The sequence below is a fragment of the Pseudochaenichthys georgianus genome, chromosome 4 (genome assembly GCF_902827115.2).
Source record: "Pseudochaenichthys georgianus chromosome 4, fPseGeo1.2, whole genome shotgun sequence".
In the NCBI taxonomy this organism is placed as follows: domain Eukaryota; kingdom Metazoa; phylum Chordata; class Actinopteri; order Perciformes; family Channichthyidae; genus Pseudochaenichthys; species Pseudochaenichthys georgianus.
This window is the reverse complement of record NC_047506.1, coordinates 16,603,426-16,631,421: the sequence shown is the minus strand read 5'-3', so window position 1 is coordinate 16,631,421 and position 27,996 is coordinate 16,603,426. Positions and strand designations below refer to the sequence as shown.

The window sequence follows — 27,996 nt, the reverse complement described above, 5'->3', positions numbered from 1 at the left end:
AACAAACCGATGGAGCTCAGTTGCTTGAACACAACTTGTTTTTTACCCTAATGGATTTATATTCGATTTTAACCAGCACACTCCGCAGTACTTGCGTCCGCCTTACATGTTTTTATGTCGTGTTTTGTTGTTACGTTAGGTAGCTAGAGCAACCGGTGTTAAGTTGTCGTTAACGTTAGCTAAGCGGGGAGCTTATTTGAACGTGTTTTGAGCAGCCATGTCGTTGTTTAGTGTACAAGCGAGAAAGCATACAGCCTATTATGACCAACTTGTGGCACCACCTAGGACACCGGCCAGAGAGCGCCCGGCTCAGCGAAAATCGGCGGAGACAACGGAAGGCAAACTTGAAATAACATCCAGAAGCTCTGCGTGTGAAGACAGCAGGTCCTCGGATAAAAGCCGAAAAGGGAACAGGACTTATGTCGTTTCTGCCCTCTCAAAAAGCAGCAGCGGACAGCAGACTCCCTATCGAGGCCGACTCACTCTGCAAAGGAGGTCAAGAAGGAAAACCGGGTCTGAAACAGCGGAGACAACGCTGTTAGAAAGCAGCCAGAGCACCACACCGGTACCGGACAAGAGACTGACACTGCAGCGCAGGACCCGGACTCCCTCCATGGGTAAAAGCACACATGTGCAGCGTGTGGTCAGCGGCGGTGGACTACAGACAACTCCAACAGTTCTCAGCGAGCCAAATGGTAGGGCAGCTGGTGTGTTCAGGTCTACGAGTTTAAGAGAAAGTACCTGTAAGAGCAAAGGGGCTGCTTCTGTGGAAACCCAGGGGAGGAAGACGCTGTCAAAATATGTGTCTACAAGTAGGCAGCTAGAGGACCAAGCTCACACGTTTAAGACACCTACCAAAAAGACCCCGTTTGGAAAAATTGCTGCCAGGAGAGACGTGTTCGAGAAGCTGGCAAGGACAGACGCTCCTAAACCTGTGGCAGTTAAATCTGCAAGTCTAGAGAGGCCCAAATCCAGAATACAGCAAGCGAAGAATACAAAACCCGTGGCAGCTCCCCGGGTCATGAACGCGTCTTCAGGTGTGCACATGAGTACCTCCCTGCAGGTGAGAAAGACCTCCACCTCAGGCCAAAAGGGAGACGCGAGCCAAGCCAGGACCTCCACTACTCCTGCTCCACCTACCATGCACCTGTCCCGATCCAGCGAGGCTCAACAGACCCAGGATTCATTGAAGATGGAGAACAGTGCAGTGACTGTCGCGGTCCGTGTACGGCCTTTCAATGCCAGGTTTGTGACGCAGTATTTGTCTCTATTGGTGGCTAAGTTAAGGAGTAATGTCGTCAGCGTTTAGAGTCTGGGTCTCCACTCTCCATAAGTCACTGCTGGGCTTTCTGAAGGTGTCATCTGGCTAATTTAACTGTTAGCCAGCAGTGAAATCAAGTCTAGACAAGAAACACAGTGAATTGTATTACCCTTTCAGAATCATAAAGGGGATTAACAAATGACACTAATCAAATCGCCCATTTATGATAAAAACGTTGGCATATGGTTTTTTTAAATTATCATTTATTAATATAATTTAATAATCAGGAACATACTCTTTCTGGCAGACAAAATCTATTTCTGAAAGGACATTCATAAATATCTTTGCTCTGTTTTAGGGAAAAGGCAGAGAAGGCCTTGCAGGTCATCTACATGAACGGTCAGGAGACTGCTGTCCAGCATCCTGGCAACAAACAGAGATACAACTTCATGTACGACTTCTCCTTCTGCTCAGTGGATGACTGTGACCCCACCTTCGCCAGCCAGCAGACCGTGTACAAGACGCTGGCTAAACCTCTGCTGCTGAGGGCCTTTGAAGGGTTCAACACCTGTCTGTTTGCTTATGGACAAACGGGCTCCGGGAAGTCGTACACGTGAGTATTTTTTGTCTTTGTTTATAACAGTCAACCTTGCACCACTGAAACCTATTCCCTACGCTCTCCTCAATTTCAATGTGTTCTCTTGTGTTTTTAAAGTTGTCAGTCAAATTGTCAATTTCATTTATTTGAAAACATTGTTGTGCAGGATGATGGGTTTTGGAGAGGAGGAAGGCGTAATCCCACGATTCTGCCAGGAGTTGTTTTCTAGATTGGCATCTATGGAAAACGAAGAGGTAAACTCTCTATTTGAATGATTGTATATTAAAAACATTTTATTTGTAAGAAAATGTCTTTAACAATACATTTTAAAACATTCATTTGTGTTCATGAGAAATATTTGTTCTAGTTTTTTTTTACACAACTGATTATCAGGTTTTTGGGGTTATCAGGTGAAATGCCATGTAGAGATGAGCCTTTTGGAAGTCTACAATGAGAAGATCCATGACCTGCTGGTGACAAGAGAACAAACTAACCAGAGAAGGATGCCCGTAAGTAGTTTGCAGCTATAGCCTGTTACTGTAAAATTACTGTTATTTGTATCTGCTATTCTCTGTAAAGATGGCATGAAACATCTGACAGTCACACATTTTAGACATCCACTCTTGCTCATAATTCTTAATATGTACTGTTTAATTGGTTCATTGGTAAGACATGATAACACTGTTCATGTGTGTTTCCAGCTGAGGGTAAGGGAACATCCAGTCAATGGTCCCTATGTTGCTGACCTCTCTGCGTAAGAAACCTTTTAATTTATTTAGCTTCATTACTCTTCAAGGCTAAAAAGAACATTCTTGAATGGTCTGATGCGCAGGAGTGCTCACTTTGTTTTCTCTTTACAGGAACATTGTGAGCTCCTACAATGACGTTCAGGTAAGTTTTTAAAACGGCTGTCAAGATATTTTCTTCTTTTATATCATCAGCCTTCAGCGGATGCTCTTAAAAACAACTTTGAACAAGTAAGAAAGTCAGGGTTCAGTGTCAAGTACACTGAGAGGACAGAATGAAATACAGACCTGAATGTTCATTTTCTTGAATGTGTAGTTCATGCCCCCAATTTAGTGAAGTGCTGAGGATCAACAATGTATCCAAGGCCTAGCATAGAAAACAAAAATGCTGAAGATGTAACACCATTTAGATTCAGTTGTAATTCACATATTTCCTCTTTTTAGGGTTGGCTAGCGCTGGGAAACAAGCAGAGAGCCACAGCAGCCACTGGCATGAATGACAAGAGCTCAAGGTCTCACTCTGTCCTCACCCTGGTCATGACCCAGACTCAGGTACGGCCTCTCAAGCTTACACATCGCACACAATGACTTTTGCCGATCAAATTCTTAAATATGTACATAATTCTGCAGTGACGCACTAATAAATTGTGGCTGTCATGTTTTTAATCTAAGTGTGACACTAAAAATAAGTTTTGGAATGTGGGTTCTTTGTACAGACTGAGTTTGTGGAGGGTGAGGAACATGACCACAGCATCACCAGCAGGATCAACCTGGTGGACCTGGCAGGCAGCGAGCGCTGTAACTCTGCAAAGACAAGTGGAGACCGACTCAGGGTACACACACACACACGCATGCACGCACACACACGAGAATGTTATTATTGGTTCTTGCTCCTGGATTGTTAAAGGTGAGGTAGGTAAGTTTCAGAAACCGGCTCGAGTGCATTAAAATTTGAAAGTACACAGCCGAAAAGAATCCGCCCCTTCCTTCAGACTTCCTTACAGAGCACCTCCTCCAACACACATGAACGCGCACATGACGTCAGCAGACTGGTGAAAGTGGCCGCCTGTTGCTGGCGAGTCATTGAAGTACTGCTGCAATGCACGCCCAATGAGGGCACGAGATACATTTGTGCGTGCACGAGATGGAAGGCTGACAGACAGGGCGGCAATTCAATTGGTTGTACTATTTTCAGTACTACGGCTTCCACAGATGACATTTTTTTTTTTATGGATTTTTTGTCAAAGCACTTAAGATATTCATTGCTATCGGGATGTTAAGAGCATTCCATGGAATATAACAAAAGGTGTATCTCGAGCCGGTTTCTCAAACTTACCTACCCCACCTTTAAGTTTTTCTCTATTTCATATCATTCTTTATAGGTGTTTTTTTTTCAAGCTTTTGCCTCGATAATATAATCAAATAGAATAGAATAGAAGAATAGAATTCCTTTATTGTCATCGCACCAGGTACAACGAAATTTAAAAAAGCAATCCTCGCAGTGCATTTCCACATACAACGAATAAATATATTATCTATATAAACATATGCACATTAAACATGCTCACACATCCATACATGCCCGCACATTATTTAAATACAGTTTACAATATAAAAAAACAACACAGGGATGATATTTTGCATCTCTGATGTCGATCAGTTCATAAGTTAATACAACTATTAAAAAGTAGTGCAGTTGGAAGTTGTAACTGTTCAGTTCAGCGTTTGACGGTGTTCAGTTCTCGTATGGCTCTGGGGTAAAAACTGTTTTTCATTCGGTTTGTCCTTGATTGAATTGACCTGTAGCGTCTACCGGAAGGCAGAAGAGCAAACAGGAAGTGTCCAGGGTGTGAAGAGTCTGCAATTATTTTGCCTGCTCTGTTGAGGCAACGTTGGCTGAAGAGTTCCTCCAGAGAAGGCAGTGAGCAGCCGATGACCTTCCAATGCCATATGACTCTCAAAATATTTGTTATTATTTGACCTATAAACCCTTACCATTGGAAAACCTAAACAATAACTTAGGCTGAAAGAATCAATAGAACAGTTCATCTCAAGTTGTATAGGTAATTGAGATTTTGAAAAATACAACATTTTAAGACTAAATGATTTTTTTATTTGATCCACAACCTCCCTTGCATGTTATAGTTTTTGCATTTAGAAATAAAATGTTCTGTTATTTTGTTGTTGTAGGAGGGTGCTAGCATCAACAAGTCCCTGCTTACCCTTGGAAAGGTAATCTCTGCCCTATCAGAACAGTCAATGACGCAGAAAACTGTCTTCATACCGTACAGGGAGTCTGTCCTGACATGGTGAGGGATCAGATCACGATCTGACATTTATTTTCTCCTGGTGTCTTACTTCCTGTGTCTTGTCCTGTGATTACCCTTGTGTGTATTTATTCTTGCTGTTCCTTGTCGGTTCATCGTCGTTCCTATGAATGTTCCTGTCTGTGATCCTACCTCGTGCTGCCCCGTTTGTACCTGTTTGGGTACTGCATCCTTACCCCCCCTGTGACACTCGGGATGGCGAGATGAAGCTTCATGAAAGCTTTTTGAACAATAACCCTTAACATTGAACATGAAATAATTTGTTCATGTAATCAATTTGTATCAATATTGTATATCGTTTCCAGTTTAATTATTGTGATTGACAAGCCTAAGGAGGCTGGTAAACACTGCAAAGAGGGATTTTCTTTATTCCTAAATATTATATGTAAACTTGACCATGTTATAGCCTCAATAATACAACAAAGTATACATTTATTAAGTAATTATTACATTTAGCTGATGCTTTTATAATTACAAAAAAGTTTCCAGTGATCTTCCGAATGAGTCGTCTAATGTAGCTGAGCCACAGCCCACTTGCTGATATGACTGAAAATACTGAACTACTAGTTAATATACTTTGAATGTCTTTGTCGATTCTCTGCATTTCTATTCCTCCTGTAGGTAAGAAGACCTATCAACTGATCAAGTCCCGTTTTTCTCCTCCGCAGGCTGCTGAAAGAGAGCATTGGTGGTAACTCTAAGACGGCCATGATCGCCACAATCAGTCCAGCTGGCAGCAATGTGGAGGAAACCCTCAGCACACTGCGCTATGCCCAGCAGGCCCGCACCATCATCAATGTGGCAAAGGTCAATGAGGACACCAGTGCCAAGCTCATCAGAGGTCAGACACTCAACACATTCGCATTCAATGATCTCCGTTTGACTCAATGTAGCCTTGGGATCTTTGTTTCATATCCACCCCTATTTCTCATTCTGCATTTTCCTCAAATAAAGGCTTGAATGCAACACACAATATATTTTAAAGCATCCACATGTTTTTTTTCTGCCTGTCATTTTCCTCCTTCTTTATCTTTTCTTTGTTTCTGTCATACTGTCTCTGTATGCGTGTTTCCCTATCTTTATATGTGAATATCTATTTTTCAATTTTGCCTTGCTCTTGATCTCCTTTGCTCTCATTCCGTCACACACACCCCTCTGTCTGCCCATCAATCCATCACCAGCTTATGCACTACCCCATTAAGGCCTGGGTCTAACCTTGCCTTCAGGCCATATTTATGCACTGTCAGCCTCACATGGCGGCTAACTGTCATGCAAGTATTATTTTTCATCAGATGATTGTCCTGCTGTTTGACGGTTTTAGCACTAAGGGGAGCTCTTGCTGTGCTTTTCTCTTACATCACCTGTCAGTGTGTGATACGCAAAGTTTATATGGCTCAAACATTACAAATCAGGTCAATGCTGCGCAGTATATTGTCTCAGTAACTGACTGTTTGGCTGTTCACTGAATAAATCTGAATATTTCTGTAACTTCTTTAAAAGTCACGTCTCAAAATGCCCTTTCAGGACTTGTAACTCCCTCCATGCGATTTCAAACAAACTGGTAATTATTTATAAGTCACCTATTATGCAAAATCCACTTTTTTTTAAATGTATTTCATACATAAATATGTGTAAAGAGATTCTAAAAGTTTCAGGAAAAAAGATTCGCTCACTTTCTGTCCTGATCCATTTATATAAAAACCTGTCTGAAAATGAGCTGCTCAGATTTTGGCCACTTTGTAATGTCATGTTTTGTTGGCTTGTGTAACCATTAGCCAATAACCAACCAAGGTAACACCCACCCACCGTATCACCTGAATCTCCTCCTAGAGCACCATTGTGTTCTTTTTAACCGAATCTCTCTCAGAGGGGCGTGGGGAGGGGCTCCTTATTTTCATCTAAAGTAACAGACCCAGAATCAGCACTTTTGTAACGGGGCTGAAACAGAGGGGTTTATGGGATACTGCAATGCATGATCGGTTTGGTATTTCGAGCCAACACTTCAGAGACATGTTTTGTATATAACAGAACTATAATAAATTGATAAAAAATAGTTTAATAGGGGACCTTTAACTGTATGTTTTCTCTAAACTGCCCTATATATTTTAGCTTTGCAAATAATTTTGGACACATTTCGTGTTTTCAGACTTGAAGGCGGAGGTGGAGAAGCTGCGAGCCGCCCAGGCGAGTTCCCTGGGGATCCAACCGGAGCGGGTCCGGCTGTTCCAGCAGGAGATCGTCGGCCTGAGAAGCCGACTCTGCCAGCAAGAGAGGGAAATGGTTGAGGCCAACCGGTCAGTAATACTGCATTCATTTGAGCTTTCTAGCTGTTTTCCTCAGTTTTGGCAAGCCATATTTACAATAACAATTCCCACTTTACTTATTGTATGTGATATGTTCATTTGTTTTGCCTGTAATTTCTCTTGTTTCATATATTTTCATTGTTTTAATGTAATCTTCTTGCACTCACATGCTAGTTATTAAAACATGTAATAGTTTCTTAAAATAATAATGAAAACAAATAATTATTTTGCAGGCTTTATCCTTTTTATAGACTTTAGTCAGTGGGAAGGTTTATAGTTGATTAAGAAGGGAAAATATAAGTGGATCATGGCATCCCCTTGAATTTCATAAAAGGGGATTTAATGTTTTGTTATATTCTATCTTGTTTTCTGGCAGGGCATGGAGGGAGAAACTGGAGCAAGCTGAAATCCGCAAACGTGAAGAGACCAAAGAGTTGCAGGTAAAAAGACTTGATTCTCTTTTTACTACACTGAACCTTAGAGGTGAACGTTGCAAACCCTGAAACAAATGCCTCTTTATCCTCACCCTTATAACAATGTGAAAAAAATGCCCTCTTCATTTTCAGAAAGCAGGTGCGACATTCAAAGTGGACAATCGTCTTCCTAACCTCGTGAATCTGAACGAGGACCCTCAGCTGTCTGAGATGCTTCTCTACATGATCAAAGAGGGGCAAACCACCGTGGGCAAGCTCCAGACAAAGTCAGAACACGACATCCAGCTGAACGGAGCCCTCATCGCTGACCAACACTGGTAAAACCAAATCACTGGAAAAGCTAATTTTAGGAGTGATTGCATTTATATATATTTTGAATAGTGGGCGTATGTTTTACCTACAGTGATTTTGACATTAAGTTGATGATTCCAATCAATCTATTCTCTACTTCTTTAAGTCAAAGCAGGCATTCAACATGAAACATATATTTACATGTAATTTGTTTTTGTTTGTAGTATTATAACAAACCTTCAGGGCACTGTCAGCATCACTCCAATGGAAAACGCAAAGACCTTTGTTAATGGAAACATCATGTCTGAAGCAACAGTCCTCCACCATGTAAGTATGTATATAAGCATTATAGGATGGAGCAACGTATAGGATTTGTGCTATAGCTTCCTTTTTTACTTGAGTAATGTTGTTTTAATGTAATGTTTGTTTTATTATCTTTGCTTTTTAATGACTGTTTTTAAATGCCATTTTCTTAATGTCTTTCATTTTTGTAAAGCACTTGCCTTGTGTTGAAAGGCGCTATATAAACTTGCCTTGCCTTAATTGGTTATCCATTTTACTAATGAATTCAACACTGCTCATCACTATGTCTATTTTTCCCAGGGTGACCGGGTGATTCTTGGTGGAGACCACTACTTCCGCTTCAACCATCCGGCAGAGGTGCAGTCTGGGAAGCGTGTGTCATGCTGGACAGGCGCAGGCGATGGCCAAAAAGACTTTGAATTTGCCAAAAATGAATTACTCGCAGCCCAAAGAGCTCAGTGAGTGCAAAAGACTATATGAGAAAAATTGCAATATAACTAAACCAGCCTTCCTGGTCAAGGCAACATCTATTTGGGAAGACGAATACTCCTCCTAATCCCTCTTTGTGTGTCCCAGGCTTGAGGCTGAAATTGAAGAAGCCCATTTGAAGGCTAAAGAGGAAATGATGCTGGGGATCCAGATGGCCAAGGAGGTGGCCCAGAAAGAGCTATCTGAGCAGAGGGCGCTTTATGAGGGACGGATCCGAACTCTGGAAAGAGAGCTGGTACACAAGACTTCTTGTCAAAATAAAAATGACTCCAGAGAAGTGCCGGAATACTTGCCTGGTGCTTCTCTTTCATTTTTATAAGCATTTGAGGGAATCATGAATATTAAGTGATGTAGTTCTGACCAATGCACTTTTTTTCTTCTATTATTGACTTTCTACACATTTCTAGCTGTACTGCTATTGCATTGGAAATCAGTTTGCATATTTATATCTTACTTGAAATACTTGTCTTTCCTTAAACATTATGTACTATATTGCATTATTACAGAACCATGACATATATTTTTTTCATGTATAACTTGTATGTATATTCTAGTCAAGTCAACCTCTCAATGTATGCAAATATTACAAAATACATTTCATCCAGGACGAGGAGACAGAGCAGAAGCGTCAGCAGGAGTTGGCGCAGCAGAAGGTTGCCAGCCAGATGGCAATGCTGAAAATGGCCAAGCAGGAGCTGGAGCAGGAGGTGGACACACAGAAGAAACGCGTCCGTCTGCACATGGAGGCTCAGGTCAGGATCCAGAACGAAATCTGTTACATTCCCTTCTCACTTTCATGAAGTTAAACATGTTGTGCTGGACACATCTTGTTCCTGTGAAGGGAAACAAATCTAAAAGGAATCCCACACACACACTTTTTTAAATATTTGACAATGGACGTATGTATGTATTTATTTCATTTAATGCACACTGATTAGCTAATCCTCTTTTTTCAATATTATTATGAGAGGTTGGGCCCATCGTTGGGCCACGGCCGGCCATTGCCGCTCGAAAGCGCTGGAGAAGCTGTAGTACATATGCCAGGCCTGTAAGTGGCGCTGTAGTCTGCCACAAAAGCAGCGAAGAAGACTTCCCGCGCATGGTTGCCATGGTTGCCTTTCTGTTTATTCTCCGCTGTGGCTCTTTTTCTCCCTCCCGAGGCAAGCGTTTGCGCCTCCTGCTTTAAAACAAATGAATAATGACACTTTCATGCCGATCTAGATCCCTCCGCTTCGCGTCGGGCTCCTGATCAGCCTGTCGGTGTTCTTTTCCCCATAATGACCACGTCGCTGCACATTATCCCTTATATATGATTATGAGTTATCCCGCTTATTACATGGCCACATTCTCAACAAAGTAACGATATGACTCCCAATAGTAATTGAAATGCTTTTATGGATTTAGAAAATGATTTTATTGATTTAAAAAATAGTTGTATGTATTGATTTAAATTGACATGCATCCGCTAAGAAAACTAGTCCGTTGTTACTGTTTGAACTAATGTAGCAACAGCAGAAACTGCTTCGCTAGTGTTTTTGAGGAGCTTTTTGATTACAGATTTGAAAAATGCAGGATCTGTTTGGTATTTTGAAAAAAAAACTATATTTATATAGGTATGGCCCTACAATATATTGTTCAAATATAGCATGATCTGTCCCCTTTAAGTTAGTTTTCTGCATTTTCTTTTTTTTCATTTTAGTCGGTCTACTAGAAATACATATTATTCCAGTAACTGTAAATGACATCATCTCCTTCATTTGCCAATTCTCATGAATCCTGATGATCTAAAATGAGTTTGAAAAGCTTATGGAAACATGCTGACACTGGGTTTTATGTTTTACTGATGAGCCATTTGGGATGTGTCTCGAGCTGCAGCGGAGTTTGGCTTCATGCATAATGTCTTGGCCTGGTGTTTTTTTAATATTGTTTACATAACCATGATTCACTCCAGGCAATGGAGGAGCACCATGTGTGTCAGGCGAAGATTGTTGACGCCCTGGAGGCAGAGAAGAGAAAGATCGGCAAAGAGCTCGAGGAGATGCAGAAGAAAAGAGCGCTAAGGGAAAACCACACTCCACGGAATGGTGAGCTCTTGGGACACTCCTGAACGCATGTTGTAGCTTGGAACCAACATGAAAATGTACGCCCTATAAGTGGAGTTCCAGATGGGTGGGGCCGTTCTTAAAGCCAGAAACATTGGAGTAGACAGGGCTGGCCAAGACTCAATCTAAACACTGGACCTAACATCAGTTTAATAGAAGCAGTGAAGGTGGCGGAGAGCCCATGTAACATATCCAAGTTATTTATTCTGGATACTATGAATAATATGGTAGTTATTCAACAGTAACAATACACAATGTATAGAAACAATTAGGGCTGCTCGATTATGGCAAAAATCATAATCTCGATTATTTGGGTCAATAATTGCAATTGCGATTTATTAAATGCGATTATTCATTGACTTTGAAAACATCCATTTATTGGAGAAAAAAAATGTGAACAGTATGCTTTTAATAGTTGATTACCCTGAACTGTAAGTATAATTCAACTGAAAAACCCAAAATAAAAAAAACAGTTATAAAAAATTATCGTTTTATTTCAATTACGTTGTTTTCGTAATCGTTGCAAGCCATAATCGTAATCGCGATTAAAAATACGATTTTAATTGAGCAGCCCTAGAAACAATGTAAACTAATTGATCACTTGATCTCTCCGACATGTGCGAAGTGACTGACTAATGACTGCCTGTGAAAATACAAATGTAAGAGTAGTATTACTTGTGGGACTTGGTAACCTATCAAACTGTGTTGAAATTGTTCTTATTGGATCCAGTGCTCCAAAATCAGGCTAAAACCATCCAAGCCAGAATCTCTTTGACTCGGGCTGTATTTGTGGTTGAGTTCATGTTTCATTTCTCTATTGCAGTTCCTCCTCAGTGGGATGCCATGAAGTTGTCCCTGATGATTGAGGAAGCGAATAAGATCAGTGCCAAACTAAAGAAAAACACAGTCTTTAGCAGGTATGAATACAACACATTGTGCCATGGTAAACATACGATATGATGCTACAACAACCAACAATCTATTAACCCATTTTAGATGTCACAGACAGATTTCTTCCTCTATAACACAATCAGAAAATGATTTGACTCTCCTCTGTTGCAGACACGAAAGCTCTGAAGACGAGAACGTGGAGCCGGGTGGTCTGCTACAGGTGCGAGTTCAAAACAAAAAGCTGGGGATCACCACCTTCTGGAGCCTGGACAAGTTCCAAAACAACATCGCTGCCATGAGGGAACTCGATCAGGTCTGCCTTAAATCAGTTCTGCCTTTCATGTCAGCACTTTGAGTTAGTGAAAGTAAGAAAAAAAGGTTTGAAGAATTGAAAACTGGACTGATGCACTGAGTGCATCAATGCCCACTTATTTAACCTGATCAGTAGCCTAATAAGGTGATTTATGATGGCTGTTGAGTGAAGCACATTGAACCAGCAGCCTGTCTGTTCTTCATTCTGCATACTCGGAGTGTGACATCACCTCAAGTGTAATTGCCAATTTCCCAGGCGTTTGACCTTATTTACATTCCAGAATTGGTTGTTTAATGCCCGGCAGAGGGATGCTGCCTCACTTTGCACTGCTTTTCTCATTAAGTTGAGTAAATGAGACTTGGGCATGTCAGCAATAGTTTACTCTCCACAGGGGGATTCCACCTCTAAATATGACGATGTGTTTTACGACCCCGATGATGAGTGGGAGCAAGATATATCGGCCTCCTCTGCTTCCACCTCCTCCTTTTCACGGCGAAGGTAATTATCCAGCTCTTCCCCTCTCCATCACACTTCCTTCTAGCACCTTGCCTGAACATTTACATTCCATTTTGGGGATTTAATTGGTATTCTTGTCCATTTACTTTAAATGTGTGAGTAGGCAAGTGCTGAAAACACCTGGGGAAAGTGCAGTCAGACAGTCGCCCTGCAAGTGTCCTCCTTACTGTTGTTTACGGCTCTACAGCTTGGATAGACAATACTGTAGTGTTGTCACGATACCAACATTTTGGTTTCGATACCGATACCAAGTCAAGAATTGCGATTCCGATTCTTTTTCGATACTTTTCTTAAAAAAATGGAAATATGGAATATCGGCTTTAAAATTAGGAATAACAGATGATTTTAGCAGAACAACTAAAGCAGCAGTGTTACTAAGAACAGAAACGCCAAAGAGTCACATCTAATATAAATATATATAAAAGCATTTATTTTAATTGTGTAGCAGTGAGTTTAACATTTTGGCAGCACTGTTGAGCATTTTGAAAATGTATTTTCATGCCTCTGTGCAAGGCTTAGTCTTTCTATCTTTATAGCCACTGGTGTAAAGTAACTAAGTTCATAAACTCAAGTACTACTTGGGTACAATTTTGAGATACTTGTACTTTATTTAAGTATTTCAATGTTTCTTTTGCTACTTTGTACTTCTAATCCACTACAGTTCAGAGGTACATGGTGTACTTTTACTCCACTACAGTTCAGAGGTACATGGTGTACTTTTACTCCACTACAGTTCAGAGGTACATGGTGTACTTCTAATCCACTACAGTTCAGAGGTACATGGTGTACGTCAACTCCACTACATGTATTGAATCCCTTTAGTTACTTCACAGATCTGGATGAATGATGTGAAATCTAACCAAGTGTTGAATCAGACTTTAGTTCCACCTGGAGTAAATCCACCAGCTACCCTGCAGTCTACAAAGTACTTCAAACTAGCTGCACCTTTACCAGCTTTGAGAACACTTTCATGATCAATCATTATAAAACGTATCATATATATTATTCTGAAATGGACCAATCTGCACCATGACTACTTTTACTGTTGCTACTTTAATACTTTTACTTGAGGAACATTTTGAATGCAGTACTTTTACTGTAACAGAGTATTCCTACACTCTGGTGCTTCTAGTACAAGACCTGAGTACTTATACTTTTACTGTCGCTACTTTAACTATATTTTGATGAGAATACTTTTGTACTTTTATTTGAGGAACATTTTGATTTCAGGATTATTCCTACATTCTGGTACTTCTACTTTAACTCAAGTACAAGACCTGGGTACTTCTACTTTTACTCAAGTACAAGATATATACTTATACCACCTCCGTTTATAGCCTATGAAAAAAAAACTAATAGAAAACGAAGGCTAAAGCTAACGTTAGCAGATAGTGATGCTAGTTTGCTAGTTAAGTTTGCTCAACGATAATATTGCGACAGAAAAACTTTTCAGTGCACATCACGCTCTGCCGCTCCGACAGGGAGCTCTGCTCTGAACGGCCGGTTAACAGACTTCTAGCGTCTTTTTTGTCAACAAGCCGAGGCGCAGCGGCAGTTGCACTCCCACTTGCAGCCATGCTTCTCGTTTTCTCACATGCTCTGGCAGCTCGCACGTGGCCACGTGCACGAGAGAGGGGAGGGACTTAGAGCGTGCTTGAGAGGAGCGGGACTGCAGGCACGGCTGCAGTGCAGGGAGTGGAAGCAGAGCGCTGAACACACACTGCTCTTACGGAGCGTCCACACTACAGCTCCAAAAATAGCTTGGAGCTGGGCGTGTCTGGAGCTTGGGGATTTTATTCAAGCAACACGGCCAACAACCAATCACATGAATCTCCCGCCCCCGACATACAAAGCAAAAACCCCCGGGGATTTTATGCGAGCATTATATATATATATATATATATATATATATATATATATATATATATATATATATATATATATATATATAAACTCTCCAAACAGGCGAAAACCTACCAGTTTCCCCCACTGTCTCTGTCACCTCCCTCCATGCCTGGTTCCTCCGGTTTGTATCCCGGTAGGTCAGGGGTGGGGAACCTTTTTCCTCTCAAGGGCCATTTCAATTTTTACAATATCCTCAGAGGGCCGTACAAGTTATTGACCTCTGCTTAAAAAAACTAAAATCACAGCCCATTCATTTCATTCTGTGCAAAGAAAAAGCAACCTCTTAATCCAGATATCTCACCATGACTCGCGTATGCGTGCACGTGCACGGTGCGGCGTGACCACCAAAACAGAAAGATATGGACACAAGATGTGTGCAAATGTATTTAGTTTCCTATCCATGTGAATATGATTTAAGTGGGGGGGGGGGGACCTAACCTCCTCGGGGGTCCGGGGGGCATGCTCCCCTGGGAAGATTTTTTTTTTAAATGTTGAAGTTAAAAGCATCAATCTGGTGCACTTTGAGAGCAACATTAGGAGATCTATGGACACATCTCTCAACACCCAAACACAACTGTAAGCAGATTTTCTTTTAATTTATGGATATTTGACAAATCACTCCCCTTTCAAACTGTATTCTTCTTTATTAATAACTGTCATATAGTATTTTATACCTGCTTACTTTATTCTCTTATTTTTTTTATAACTATAATGATCATAGATGTGCCTTTACCTCACTGGTTGTAGACAAAGCTTCTTATATTCGTTAGCATAGCTAGCTAACCAGATGCTAATGATAACAACAAAGTTATTGACTGTCTGATCAGTATGACAGATGAGCAGATCGCCACTGGGCTTTCAACTAAAGACACAGACACGCAGAAACTGCGGCATGTGTATGGACTTATCGGTACTGCAATTTCTGAAGTGGCGTTCTGGTGCTCTCAACTGCCCCCCTGTCAGTCGAGACATATACCACGTGATGACACGGTAGGCTCGTGTTGTGTTCAAGGACCCTGACCGTGGCCAGGAAAAACAGGCACTCGCTTGTTTAATTTTTTTGCGGTCTAGATTTCTTTCATTTTTTTATTTTTTGCGTGTGTTTTATAAATGACATCGAGGGCCGTACCAAATTGTCTCGCGGGCCGTATACGGCCCGGAGGCCGGAGGTTCCCCACCCCTGCGGTAGGTGAAGAGGGTCTGGTCATACAAAACCGGGTGATTCGCTACGGCGATAGTTAGTTTCTTTCTTTTTTTGAAATATAGAAATGAACGGCGGGATATCTCTCCCAGCTTAGACGCGGTTTGATTGGCTAGCGCTTCAGCTGTCAGATTTTGGGAAATGGGATTTGATTGGCTGGCGCTGGCTACTCCGGCGTCCAGGCGACCAGAAGTTGAACAATGTTCAACTTCTGGTCGCCTGAGACGCCTCGCTCTGCTACCCACAATTCAATTCGGCGAAAAAGCGCGGCTACGTGACGTCACCCCATTGAAAGTGAATGGGCAGCTTGGAGCAGCTTGGAGCTTTCGACGCTGTAGTGTAGACGGGCTTATTAAAAACGGCGCTTCTTCTTTCGTATAACGTTAGATGTCCAACTCGGTGTCGTGTAGCCATTCCCGCATCTCTGGTCCTAGGTCGAAGAGGCTGGCTTCCGAGGGTGGTCTATATAAGGGGCAGATGGTGATTATTATTATTATTATATGGAAAAACGGCGCTTTTTCACGGGAGTACTTTTCCCCGTCATTCTTAAAGTACCGATACTAATGAAACGGAGGAATCGTACCGTTTTTAACGGCAGGGTATCGCGGTACCTTTCAAGTATCGGTACACCGTGCAACACTAACTCACAGTGTGTAAGCCTTAAACCCACAGCCCTCAACTGAACTGCAACAGCCTCCTGCACTCTTGACGTGAACAATGTGCCATCCAGGCAAATGGATGTAGTGTATATGGAAAGTCGAACAGTATGTGGATGGAGCACAGATTTTTTTTTTTTTTAAGATTCTGGTTATTTTCACAAAGTCATCCTTGTTTCCACCAATGTAATTTACAACCTGGCACATCTTTTTGACATTCAACACATCTTTCTTTCTTTCATGAAATGTTGAAGTCGCTGCCCACAGAATATTTCCTTTTATTTTTTCCCTCTGTTTATTCATTTTTTATTTCCATAAAGTATATGCCAGGTGGTTAAGGAATGGGCATTGAGAGTCCCTGTGTTTTTAACACTATTAATCAACGCAAACGCATAGTACATGCAGAAGCTTAATTTCCCCTTCAAATTGATGTTATTCTTGTCAAGGATGTTTATGGTGCTCCTGTTGGTGGCTGGACTACCAGCAGACCCAGCAAAATGACACATGGCACAGGCTGTGTGGTTCCTTCATCCATTCTCTCTAACTACGTTAAACCTTATGGCCACGGTTTGACTTGTTTATGGACCTTCTAAGTTGTTCAGAATAATGAAAACTTTTGTATTTTCCTCCTGAACTAATTTAACCCCCACATGAGTTACACATCTTTGCAAAAATAACACCGAGACAAATGTTTTGATGTGCCCCCTTTAAAAAAAAACTAAAAAAAACTTGATTCTGATTAGTTACCATAACCAGGTAATTTGGGTAAATTAAGTCAGTCTCCGCTAATCTCATAAGAACACATGCAAACAATATGGCACTCAGATCCATTAAGGATAGCAACACAAATTAAAAACATTACAGACAGATGAGCTACAATGTCAATAATGTTGTTTTTTTCCGCAATAGATGTTGTAAGAAACTGCCTTTGAGAACATACCAAATTACACTGGTGCACCTTCTAAATTAGCATATCGACATGCATAATTATGATAAATGTAAACATAAAGCATTAGCAGGGTACTGAGGGTTTTGCTTCTGGTTTGTTTGGCATCAGGAGCAGGAGCTTGTTGAAAAGCAGGAGAATTTCGGGTCGTCTCTACGAGATTCGAGTCCATCCGATTCAGAGCCTCCACAACAGCTCCTCACAGTCTGCTGGTAAGGCACTGAACAACATTTTTAAACATTTCAGCATTTTCGGTAGTAATTGGTACCTTCTTGAATCTAGTCCAGTTGAAAGATACACGTTATATCTGCAAAAAATGCTATAAAATAAATGCAATGACTAACTGTTGTTATATGAACTATGTGTACGACACCTGATTGTTCCACAAAGACATTTCTACTATGAGTGTTTTAGGAATAAGATTTTTCAAGGTCATTCCTACACCTTCTCCTCACTGTCTGTCCCAGGGTTGATTGGTGTTGCAAAACCGCCCTCCACCCATTCCAGTAGCACAGACACTGCCACGCCGCGCATCTGCAAGGAGCTGATTGGCCAGTCAGTGGCCCGTCTGCGCAGTTGTAGTGCGACAGAAGAGAGCATGGCAGACAGGCTGGCCTCTGATCTGCACTTGATATATGAGGCAGTGCAAGCCATATCTGCCCTATACAACAGCCTGGATGATGACAGCCAGGAGAACGGTAAAGTAAAGCCCTAAATTCTATTGTTTATGAGTAATAAATAAAAATAACAGCAGCATTTGTAAGTGGTCAAAGGTATTAGGCTGCGGCCCCACGAGGACGAAAACGGCTAAACGCATAGGATTAACGCAAACGCAATCGCAAACGGCTTCCGTCCACATGCAATAATTATCCGGATAGTGTCTGCCCACACGAGACCGCTCCGTTTAGCTCCAACCGCTGGAGAAGCTGCAGTACATATGCAGGAGCCTCTACGTGGCGCTGTAACTTCCTCCACAAAAGCAGCGAAGAAGCATGGTTGTCATGGTTGCCCTTCTGTTTATTCTCCGCGGTGGGGGCCGAGGGAACCGGGCAGAGTTTTTCGCCAGTCAGCGTGTATTAAAGTTGAAATCTTCCGGACAAAATTATAAAAGTGCCGGTCAAAGGTCTTCTTTGTTATTTATTGAGCTTTAAAACAAATGAATAACGACTCTATATAATATAATGATAAAATACACGGAGCCTCTCTTTTTCCTCCCTTTCTTCGGACAGCGTCAGTGTCTGTCTCATGCAGCAGCTCATCCAGTAATCAGTGACCCGGCCGACTGTAAAAATAAACATATTTATAACTAGTTTAGGGAGTTTGAGAGGTAATTAAAATAGCTAAGGGTGATGATCTGAATTGAAGTGTGTGTTTTGCTGCAGCGGGAGGAGCTGCAGGTGAGCAGAGCTGCGTGTCTCCGTCCTGTCAGATTAGACTTCACTCGCGAGAGAAAGATAAATAATTTGAATTCAGGGTGCAGTTTACTTTGACGTGGGGGTGAGCAGCAGAGGTGGGGAGAGGCGGGGCTATTGCCTCATCATTATTGCTGTAGATGTTGCACAAACAACTGTAGCATGGTCAATAGCGTCTGGAGCACGATAGCAACTCTGCGATCCGCCATTGTTGTTGTTGTTGGTGGCGAAACACTTCAGCACTGGCGCGGGGTAAGCGGAGGTGAGCAGAAGAGGTGGGGAGAGGCGGCGCTATTGCGCAATCACTATCAGTGATCTGAAAATGTCCGTATAGGGCGCACACACGGAGCTGTTTGACCCCCCAGAGAGTGGCGTATGCATTTCTATCCACCTTGGGACCCGTTGTCGTTTCCTCAGTCGTTTAGTGCCATATTCGGTCGTCCTCGTGTGGCCGAACGGTCTATATGACACTAAACAGTAACGCAAACGACCGAATTCGTCCTCGTGGGGCCGCAGCCTTAGATAACCATAGGTAAGATAACACCTACATAAATCGTTTTGCATACAATCGTATGTAATTGTCTGGTATCCAACTCTGCTATGTATTCAGCTTCAATTAAATACCTTTTTTTAAAATAAATTGTTCAGTTTATTTTGCAGACTATTTGAATGACCTTGGAACACCTTTCAATGTCTGCATTGCTGCATAGTTGAACTGTTAGAATGTCTTTTTTTCGCTGCAGTGTTTGTGTGTAACTTGGTGGCCCAGACTCACCTGGTGAAGGCCACAGCAGCCATAGAGGGTGCCGTGCTTGTTACCATGCTGTGGTTGGCCATCGTTAAACCCTCCTCCGGCTGGCTTTACACCATCTCTGAGGAACTCAAGAGCCAAGTCAAGAAGATGGGAGGGTTCTTCCAGCTGCTCATTCAGGTAAACACAAACAAATTAAAGGCCATTCAGCGACCCTATAAACAGCCGTTTGTGGCACTTGCAGTCGACAAATTTGTTGAAAAGAGTGCAAAATCATACCTAAAAATAATATGTTCCATTTGGTGTAGTTTTGACGGGGGAGTGGCTGATCAAAATGCAGCGATTAATTGACGTGTCTTAGCTCTGAGCAGTTTGAGCTGTCTATGGAAATGGCAAAGCAGAGGGAATTCTCAACCTTGAGCCCAAAACAGAACATGAATATATGTAAAATAAATCTAAATTCCTTACCAGCCTCAGCACCTAAACACACCATTTCCCTCTCCCCTGATTTTCACATTCTCTAGCATTTTAATTTATTTACTGACCCTTCAGACTATGTCGACCATGTTGCTTGCATTGATTTACTGTTACATTAATTTTAATTCAACCCGTTGCTGTATTTTATTTTTGCTGATTTGATGTTGACTGGAAATGTTCTCCCCATCCAGGGTTGTGAATCTGAGATCACATCGATGGTGACGGAGGCGAAGAGGAAGAGCAGCCAGTGCCTGGACGCAGCGCTGCTCTCAGTCGGCCACCTGGCGGCAGTGACAGGCACGCCTCTGAATGTTACGGCGCGGGGGGCTGCGGCCACAGGCAAGGTAACTGCACCATCAATAGCACAGCAGCTACTATCGCTGTCAAAGCTCTGGGGTCCACTGTAATCAAGCCCTCACTCCACAATACTTGAGAATGGAATATTAGCTGTGTGGATCCCAGAGCTAGAGAGCTGAGGGTGAGGACTTATTGGACTGAATAAGGTACAGCATTTTTGATTAGATGATGGTTGAATGCAGTGGTATCTCATTATGTTATATAAACACATGGTGAGAAAATGCTTAAAATGGTCAGTCTTTTAATAATATAATCTGTAACCATAGGGAGAATTATGGGTTTTTATAGTAGCTTTCACAGACTGACAAGGGCATGTTATCAAAATATATAATAATAAAGCTTTATTTATATAGTACTTTTCATACAGCACATGCAGCTCAAAGTGCTTTACAAAATTGCACACATCACAAGTTAAAAATAAACAAGAAATTCCCCTCAGATTAGATGTTAAGAACTTTACAGGAACAGGTTAAGAGACACAAAGAGGTAAAAGGTATGATGATAAAAATACAATAAAATAAATAAGGATTTCTCTCTGACAAATATGGTAATGAAAATATGATTTGTCATTATATGATTTCATCTTTTCAGAAATCGGGTGTTGTGTGTCTGCTGAGGGGGACTGATAAGGGCGTCCACTCTCTTTTAAAGGAGAGCTTCACTATCACCAGAGAAATGCTGAGAGACGCTCAGCTGGCCTACCCCAGGAACCCAGTAAGATATCAGAACACACAAGCTGTCATAGTTGTGTAATTGAATTTGTCTTGATCATTTAATTTAAGGTGTGGATACATATTCTAAATATAACGTGACACCATTGATAATCCATCTCTTTTTACAGGTCCTGCAGAGCCTGAAATCCAAGACGCTTGATTTAGCTTGTGCTCTGCAGAACTACATGAATTTCCATATCACGGTGAGTTTTACAAAGTCAACAGCAAATTCAAAATACATATAGGAGTTATGTTAACATAGGCTTCTAATTGTTGCACCTCTTTTGTTAAAATGTTTAGGAAACTGTTTGAAAAATATCACTCGTCACCGGCTTGAACTTCAATATCAGGATACATGTATTCATCATCCTTGCAAGAATGGAAGTAGTCATCACACAAAGAGGTTGCATGGGACAAATAGTTCCCCGAATAGTGTCCTTCACATGCTTATATACAAGAGAGGGTGTTACACAGTCACAAGATGCAGAATACCGGTTCAAAGCAGTATTCAATGTTTGGTTCAGATTAGCTAAGACCTGCGTAAGCAATAAACATGACAGTCATATGTCTGTCTCCATAGAAGTTGAATCATCATGTTAATCACATAGCTATCATATGCCTAAAACAGTGTGTCCTGACGCTCTTCTAGGTAATCACACATCCTGTTACGTACGTAGGGCCTTTGTTAACTCTGTGCTACTCTGATATTAGAAGAGTACATTCAGTATTTTCCCAACAGAAACTAAATATTTTGAAGTTTCTTAGGTGTCATAAAAATTCTGAAAAACAACATAACAAATGAAAGAATTAGCTCAATTAGCCGTTTGATATCTGCAGCTTCATTAAAAAAAACACTTGAATTTGTGACGGTAACCGGGCTGTAAGACATGTTCAGCAAAGCTGCCCTGGATATTTGAAGGTTAAACCCATCTTCCATCCTGACACCGTGTTAAATGTTACAGATTAATACCCACACACACACATCAGCCCTGTTAAAGATGCCACTCAGCCTTTATTGCTCCTGTAAAGCTCAATGCTCTGTAGGCTTATCTCTCTGCAGTCGCCTCTTGACGGTCGTTCAGGTAATGAATGTGTTGAATGAAGTGGCATCAGTCACAGCGAACAGGCTTGTTTGCCGTTATCTTAGCCACACAAACTAGCAGTTTTTTTGTTAAACCAATCATTGACACATATATGCGCAGAGGCTTTTGCCACCCACAATGTTATTGTAGTCAAATAAACCTAAATTATAGCCTAAGGCACCTCAGTGTTTTTCAAGCATTGGATTTAACGGTACTGCACATTGTGGTTGTAAATGCGTCTGCGTATTACCGTGTGGTTTGTATATCTTCAAAAATGCGATTATCAGTGGCAGTAGAAGTATATATTTTCAAGGATTTATGAATTATCATATAGTCAGTATAAAAATAAAATGATCTGTATGTTTTTTTTTTTTTTTTTTTTAAATTAAGGCAAAAAGGTAGGCATGCATTATTTGAGCTAGGCACTTGACTCCCACACTGCACCCCCTGACGCTGTATATAGCTGCCCATTACTCCTAATACTAGGATGGGTTAAATGCGTAATTTGTCTGTGTACATGTGGAGCGATTAAACGGGGATTCCATTCAAAACTTCCATTTTCACTCCTGTTCAAAAAGGTTTTATGCGGAACTGTATCCTGTTGTGAAAAAAAAAAGAGACTCTCATGTTCTGATGTACTGTAGTAAACTGGGAAGGCAGCCATTTGGTTTGTCATTACATCAACATGGAAGCCCTCTTAGGCTGCGGCCACACAAGGACGAAAACGGCTAAACGCATAGGATTAACGCAATCGCAAAAAAGCTTCCGTCCACACGCAATAGTTATCCGGATAGTGTCTGTCCACACCGGTCCACACGAGACAGCTCCGTTTAGCTCCAACCGCTGGAGAAGCTGCAGTACATATGCAGGAGCCTCTACGTGGCGCTGTAACTTCCTCCACAAAAGCAGCGAAGAAGCATGGTTGTCATGGTTGCCCTTCTGTTTATTCTCCGCGGTGGGGGCCGAGGGAACCGGGCAGAGTTTTTCGCCAGTCAGCGTGTATTAAAGTTGAAATCTTCCGGACAAAATTATAAAAGTGCCGGTCAAAGGTCTTCTTTGTTATTTATTGAGCTTTAAAACAAATGAATAACGACTCTATATATTATAATAATAAAATACACGGAGTCTCTCTTTTTCCTCCCTCTCTTCGGACAGCGTCAGTGTCTGTCTCATGCAGCAGCTGATCCAGTAATGAGTGACCCGGCCGACAGTAAAAATAAACATATTTATAACTAGTTTAGGTAGTTTGAGAGGTAATTAAAATAGCTAAGGGTGATGATCTGACTTGAAGTGTGTGTTTTGCTCCGTTCACTGCTGCATCAGAGCGGGAGGAGCTGCAGGTGAGCAGAGCTGCGTGTCTCCGTCCTGTCAGATTAGACTTCACTCGCGTTTAGGTCCATATCGAGAGAAAGATAAATAATCTGAATTCAGTGTGCAGTTTACTTTGACGCGGGGGTGAGCAGCAGAGGTGGGGAGAGGCGGGGCTATTGCCTCATCATTATCAGAAAATGATCGTATTGGGCGTACACACGGAGCCGTTGGACCCCCCAGAGCTTTGCGTATGCCGTTCTATCCACCTTGGGACCCGTTATCGTTTCCTCAGTCGTTTAGTGCCGTATTCGGTCGTCCTCGTGTGGCAGAGCGGTCTATATGACACTAAACAGTAACGCAAATGACCGTTTTCGTCCTCGTGGGGCCGCAGCCTTAGTCAGTGACCTTGTTTACAACTCTTGATTATGTGTTTGTATCCATGTGATTCTTAAAAAGTCGCATTAGGCTACAAACAGACCTGGAACTGTATGTTACAAGATCTTTGTATTTATTCAAATCAATTTTACTGGGTAATATTAGGATAAGTAATTTGTTGAGTCGAGCTTTTGTTGTAAACAATTAAGTATGTTTGTGTTGGCTGTGTTACATTTGGTAATGTTTATTTCATCTGTCTTGTACTCATAATTTGGGTGTGTTCATGTTTTCAAACAGGAGAGGGAGAGCATCCCAGGGGAGGAGGGGGTGGAGGGGGAGGAGGAGGCCTCAGCTTCCCATTTGCTGAAACTGAGGTCTACAGCGGCCAAGCTGTTCCAGCTGAACCACGCCATCAGTCAGCTGCATTCCTGTCTGTCTACCGCCCTGCGAGGTAATCTTCTGACACACACAGCCTGGATGTTAACCTCAAAACTCTTCCGCAGTGTAACTGCCAATCGATTGGTCAAAAGCACTAGAAGAAACGGTGTGTAACGAGCCAGAGCCAATTGTTCCTGCTTCTTTCTAAAATAATACATATTTTCTAAATGCTCAGTTGCACAATAATACAACAAAAAGGTGATTTCAGGAAAAGCTGAGTAATGAAACTGCAATATTGTGTTAGATCTGTATCATCTTAAGAACAGAACATATGCAAAAACAGACTGTCACAACGGTTGTTGTGACCGGTGTTTTTTTGGTGTTATAGAACAGTTTAGCCAGGGTTTTAGCCAATCAGCCATATGATCAAAGTGTCTTGAAAATACAGTGCATTCATTTTTTCATCAGAATTGCTATTCCTGTGTTTCTTTAAAATAGACCATTGAATTACAATCCCGTTTTGGATACATGTTTTTCAAAGTGGCTAGCATGAACATATTGAACAGATTATTGTTGTTAGAGCCAGGGTTCGTACGGTCATTGAAAACCTGGAAAAGTCATGGAAATTCCAGGCCCTGGAAAAGTTATGGAAAACAATATTTTTCCCAAAGCTTTGGAAAATTCATGGAAATGTAACTAAAGTTGCGTCAAATATAATTTACATTTTATCCAATCGCCGAAATAATCTGCGGTCGCGAGCTGTTATGTGTCATCATGACGCGCATGGTGTTGTTTTTTAATATATGAAGCGCGAGTTATGTGCTCGAGTCTTCCTGCCTGTCGGGCCGGCTGAACTCTGCTGCTCCGGGATGAGGGTCAGCTACATTATCTATGGTGCGCTCGTTAACTGTGCGGAGTAGTCAGTGGCACAGACCCCACCGCTGGTGAACAGCTGTTAGAACGGGCCGTTCAGAGCGTGAAGTGAACTGAAACGTTATTCTGTCGCAATATTATCGTTGAGCTAGCTAGCTAGCATACATTGTCACTATCTGCTAACGTTAGCTTTAGCCTTCGTTTTATAATAGTTTTGTTCATAGGCTATAAACAGATGTGGTATGAGTATAGATATTGTGCTAGAGTAAAAGTAGAAGTACTCAGATCTTGTACTTAATACAAGTAGAAGTACTAGAGTGTAGGAATACTCCATCACAGTAAAAGTCCTGCATTCAAAATGTTCCTCAAGTAAAAGTATTATCATCAAAATATAGTTAAAGTAGCGACAGTAAAAGTAGTCATTGTGCAGATTGGTCCATTTCAGAATAATATATATGATATGTTTTATAATTGATCATTAAAGTGTTCTCAAAGCTGGTAAACGTGCAGCTAGTCTGAATGACTTTGTATACTGCAGGGTAGCTTGTGGATTTACTCCAGGTGGAACTAAAGTCTGATTTAACACTTGGTTATATTTCACATCATTCATCCAGATCTGTGAAGTAACTAAAGGTATTAAATACATGTAGTGGAGTAGAAGTACACCTTTTACCTCTGAATTGTAGAGGAGTAGAAGTACAAAGTAGCAAAACATTGAAATACTTAAATAAAGTACAAGTATCTCAAAATTGTACCCACGTATAGTACTTGTTGAGTTTATGAACTTAGTTACTTTACACCAGTGGCTATACAGATGGAAAGACTAAGCCTTGCACAGAGGCATGACAATACATTTTCAAAATGCTCAACAGTCCTGCCAAAATTATAAACTGACTGCTACACAATTAAAATAAATGCTTTTATATATTTCTATTAGATGTAACTCTTTGGCGTTTCTGTTATTATTAACACTGCTGCTTTAGTTGTTCTGGCTGCTAAAGTCCTCTGTTATTCCTAATGTTAAAGCCGATATGTCGGGGGCTCGGATCCTTGTCACCTTTTTTATACCTGATGAGTTTGCATCCCTGACTACAGTTGCTTTAGCGCAGTGTTTCTCAAACTTTTTCATTCCAAGGACCACTTAACCAATAAAAAAACACTCGCGGACCACCTAACTCCACAAATATCAAAAAACACATCGTTTTTCTAGAACAGATTACAAATCGCCTGAAAATGGTACAAACAAGTGGCAACATGTGTGATGAAGGTGTTGCGCTGGGCTATATCATGCAATCAATAGTGAAACTTAACCTCGCTCCATTGCGGAGATATTCCCGCGAGAGTGCGGAAAACTGAAATGTATTTATTTATTTCAAATGTGAAATGTTACCAATATACTCACGGACCACTAGAGGGCGCTCACGGACCACCAGTGGTCCACTGACCACACTTTGAGAAGCACTGCTTTAGCGTGTAGAAGCTAGTAAGCCTACTATTTGATTTGTTTTAGATAGGCACTACATGTTTCATATGCAGACCTTATTTTCCTGTTCCATGTTAAAATAAACTATTTTCAGTGGTAATTTTTTTTTGGTCATGGAAAATTAGGTAAAGATCATGGAAAAGTCATTGAAAATCATTGGTGAAAAAGTGTATGAACCCTGTAGAGCTGTCACTTCCTGTGTCTGACTCTCATCCTCCTTCCAGGAAATCACAAAGACTCCAACCTCAGCAGCAGCAGAGAGCTGATCTCCTCCTCTGCCAAAGCTGTGGATGAGCTGATCACTGGTCTGTCCAAGGGGAAAGCATCGAATCCATCCCTGCAGCTTCCCTTCCTCCAGAGTGTCATGGTGGCACGAGATGAGCTCCACTCTGCCCTGCAGTCCCTCTCCTCCTGGGACCAGCAGGAGCCAGGAGAGAGCAGAAACTCTTCTGCTTCAGACAAGAGCACAGAAGATGAACTCTGTAAAAACACTCACACTGCTGTTAGAAATCGAGTCGTGAGTAAGATGGTTTACTCTCTCCCTCCTGGTGTGTCACCAAAAGACAGCCTACACTGGGTGTGATGGGCGGTTTTTTAATTTATATAACACTATGTTTTAAGTGTTGCTCACATCATGTAGGATTTACTGTAAAATGAAATGCTGATTGAGAGAAATCTTCTAATGGTGACACCAAACAGGCTTTAGGTATTTATTTATTTTTAAAGCTTTGCCACCACCAACCTGGCATCACAGGCAACGAACACTGCAGATAATTACTTATTGTTGATATAAAAGTAGCTCAAATAAGTTATATCCAAATACAAGCAACTTGACTTTCCAAATGTAGCAATATTGGCAATTTTTGAAAGGCTGTTTTTAAATGTAAAAGAAAAAAGTGTAAGAAAAAAATACTTCCTACAATGCCTCAAACTACAGCGATACTACACAGCATAGAGTGCTTAGAAACGTCAGCAATAATGATATGGCCTAAAAAATGGAAAGGTTCATTACCAATAATGTGTAGCGTTAAACAGAGTAATTCAGAATGGAGATACACGACTAGGAACAGTAATTGGCTATAAGGATAATTTTCACTTGTACTGTACTATTTTTAGCTTTTTACTGTGTTTTTTTTCTCAGAGGCCAATAGGTAATTTTTTTTCATTTCGTTTTGTAATAATTCAGAGATATAAGATGTCAAAATGCAACAGTTTAGAAACGGTGTTTTGTAAAACATTTCCCTTTATGATTTCTGTCTTGTTTGAAGGCTTATTTGTATAAAGAGATGCTCTTATGTGTTTTATAACAGGCACTGCCACTATTTGCACTCGGGAGAGACTTGTATATCTGGTGTTTCTTTTTAAAACATGAACTTTATCAAGAAGTCTTTTTTATCACATGTTTAAAATATAAAATGTTAATGCTTCTGCAATAAAATTGTTTGATTTGACAAGGACCCTGAAGTGTAGGTTTTTCCTTTGTTGAAGGATTAAACAGTTAT

At 41.2% G+C, this 27,996-nt stretch overlaps 1 protein-coding gene across 1 annotated transcript; it reads left to right on the top strand.

The window, feature by feature from the left end:
- The first annotated feature begins 21 nt into the window (after nucleotides 1-21).
- On the top strand, nucleotides 22-27,938 carry kif14 (kinesin family member 14). Its single transcript, XM_034082029.2, has 29 exons — nucleotides 22-1,245; nucleotides 1,620-1,874; nucleotides 2,026-2,113; nucleotides 2,270-2,368; nucleotides 2,561-2,613; nucleotides 2,720-2,750; nucleotides 3,050-3,157; nucleotides 3,322-3,438; nucleotides 4,796-4,914; nucleotides 5,601-5,773; nucleotides 7,079-7,226; nucleotides 7,612-7,675; nucleotides 7,802-7,986; nucleotides 8,185-8,287; nucleotides 8,564-8,721; nucleotides 8,840-8,987; nucleotides 9,358-9,504; nucleotides 10,704-10,836; nucleotides 11,678-11,771; nucleotides 11,917-12,058; nucleotides 12,450-12,556; nucleotides 17,394-17,494; nucleotides 17,750-17,980; nucleotides 19,438-19,625; nucleotides 20,114-20,266; nucleotides 20,871-20,993; nucleotides 21,121-21,195; nucleotides 24,058-24,211; nucleotides 26,719-27,938. Exons 1-29 carry the CDS (start codon nucleotides 218-220, stop codon nucleotides 27,075-27,077), a joined length of 4,884 nt encoding a protein of 1,627 aa, XP_033937920.1. The 5' UTR covers nucleotides 22-217; the 3' UTR covers nucleotides 27,078-27,938.
- The last annotated feature ends 58 nt before the right edge of the window (nucleotides 27,939-27,996 follow it).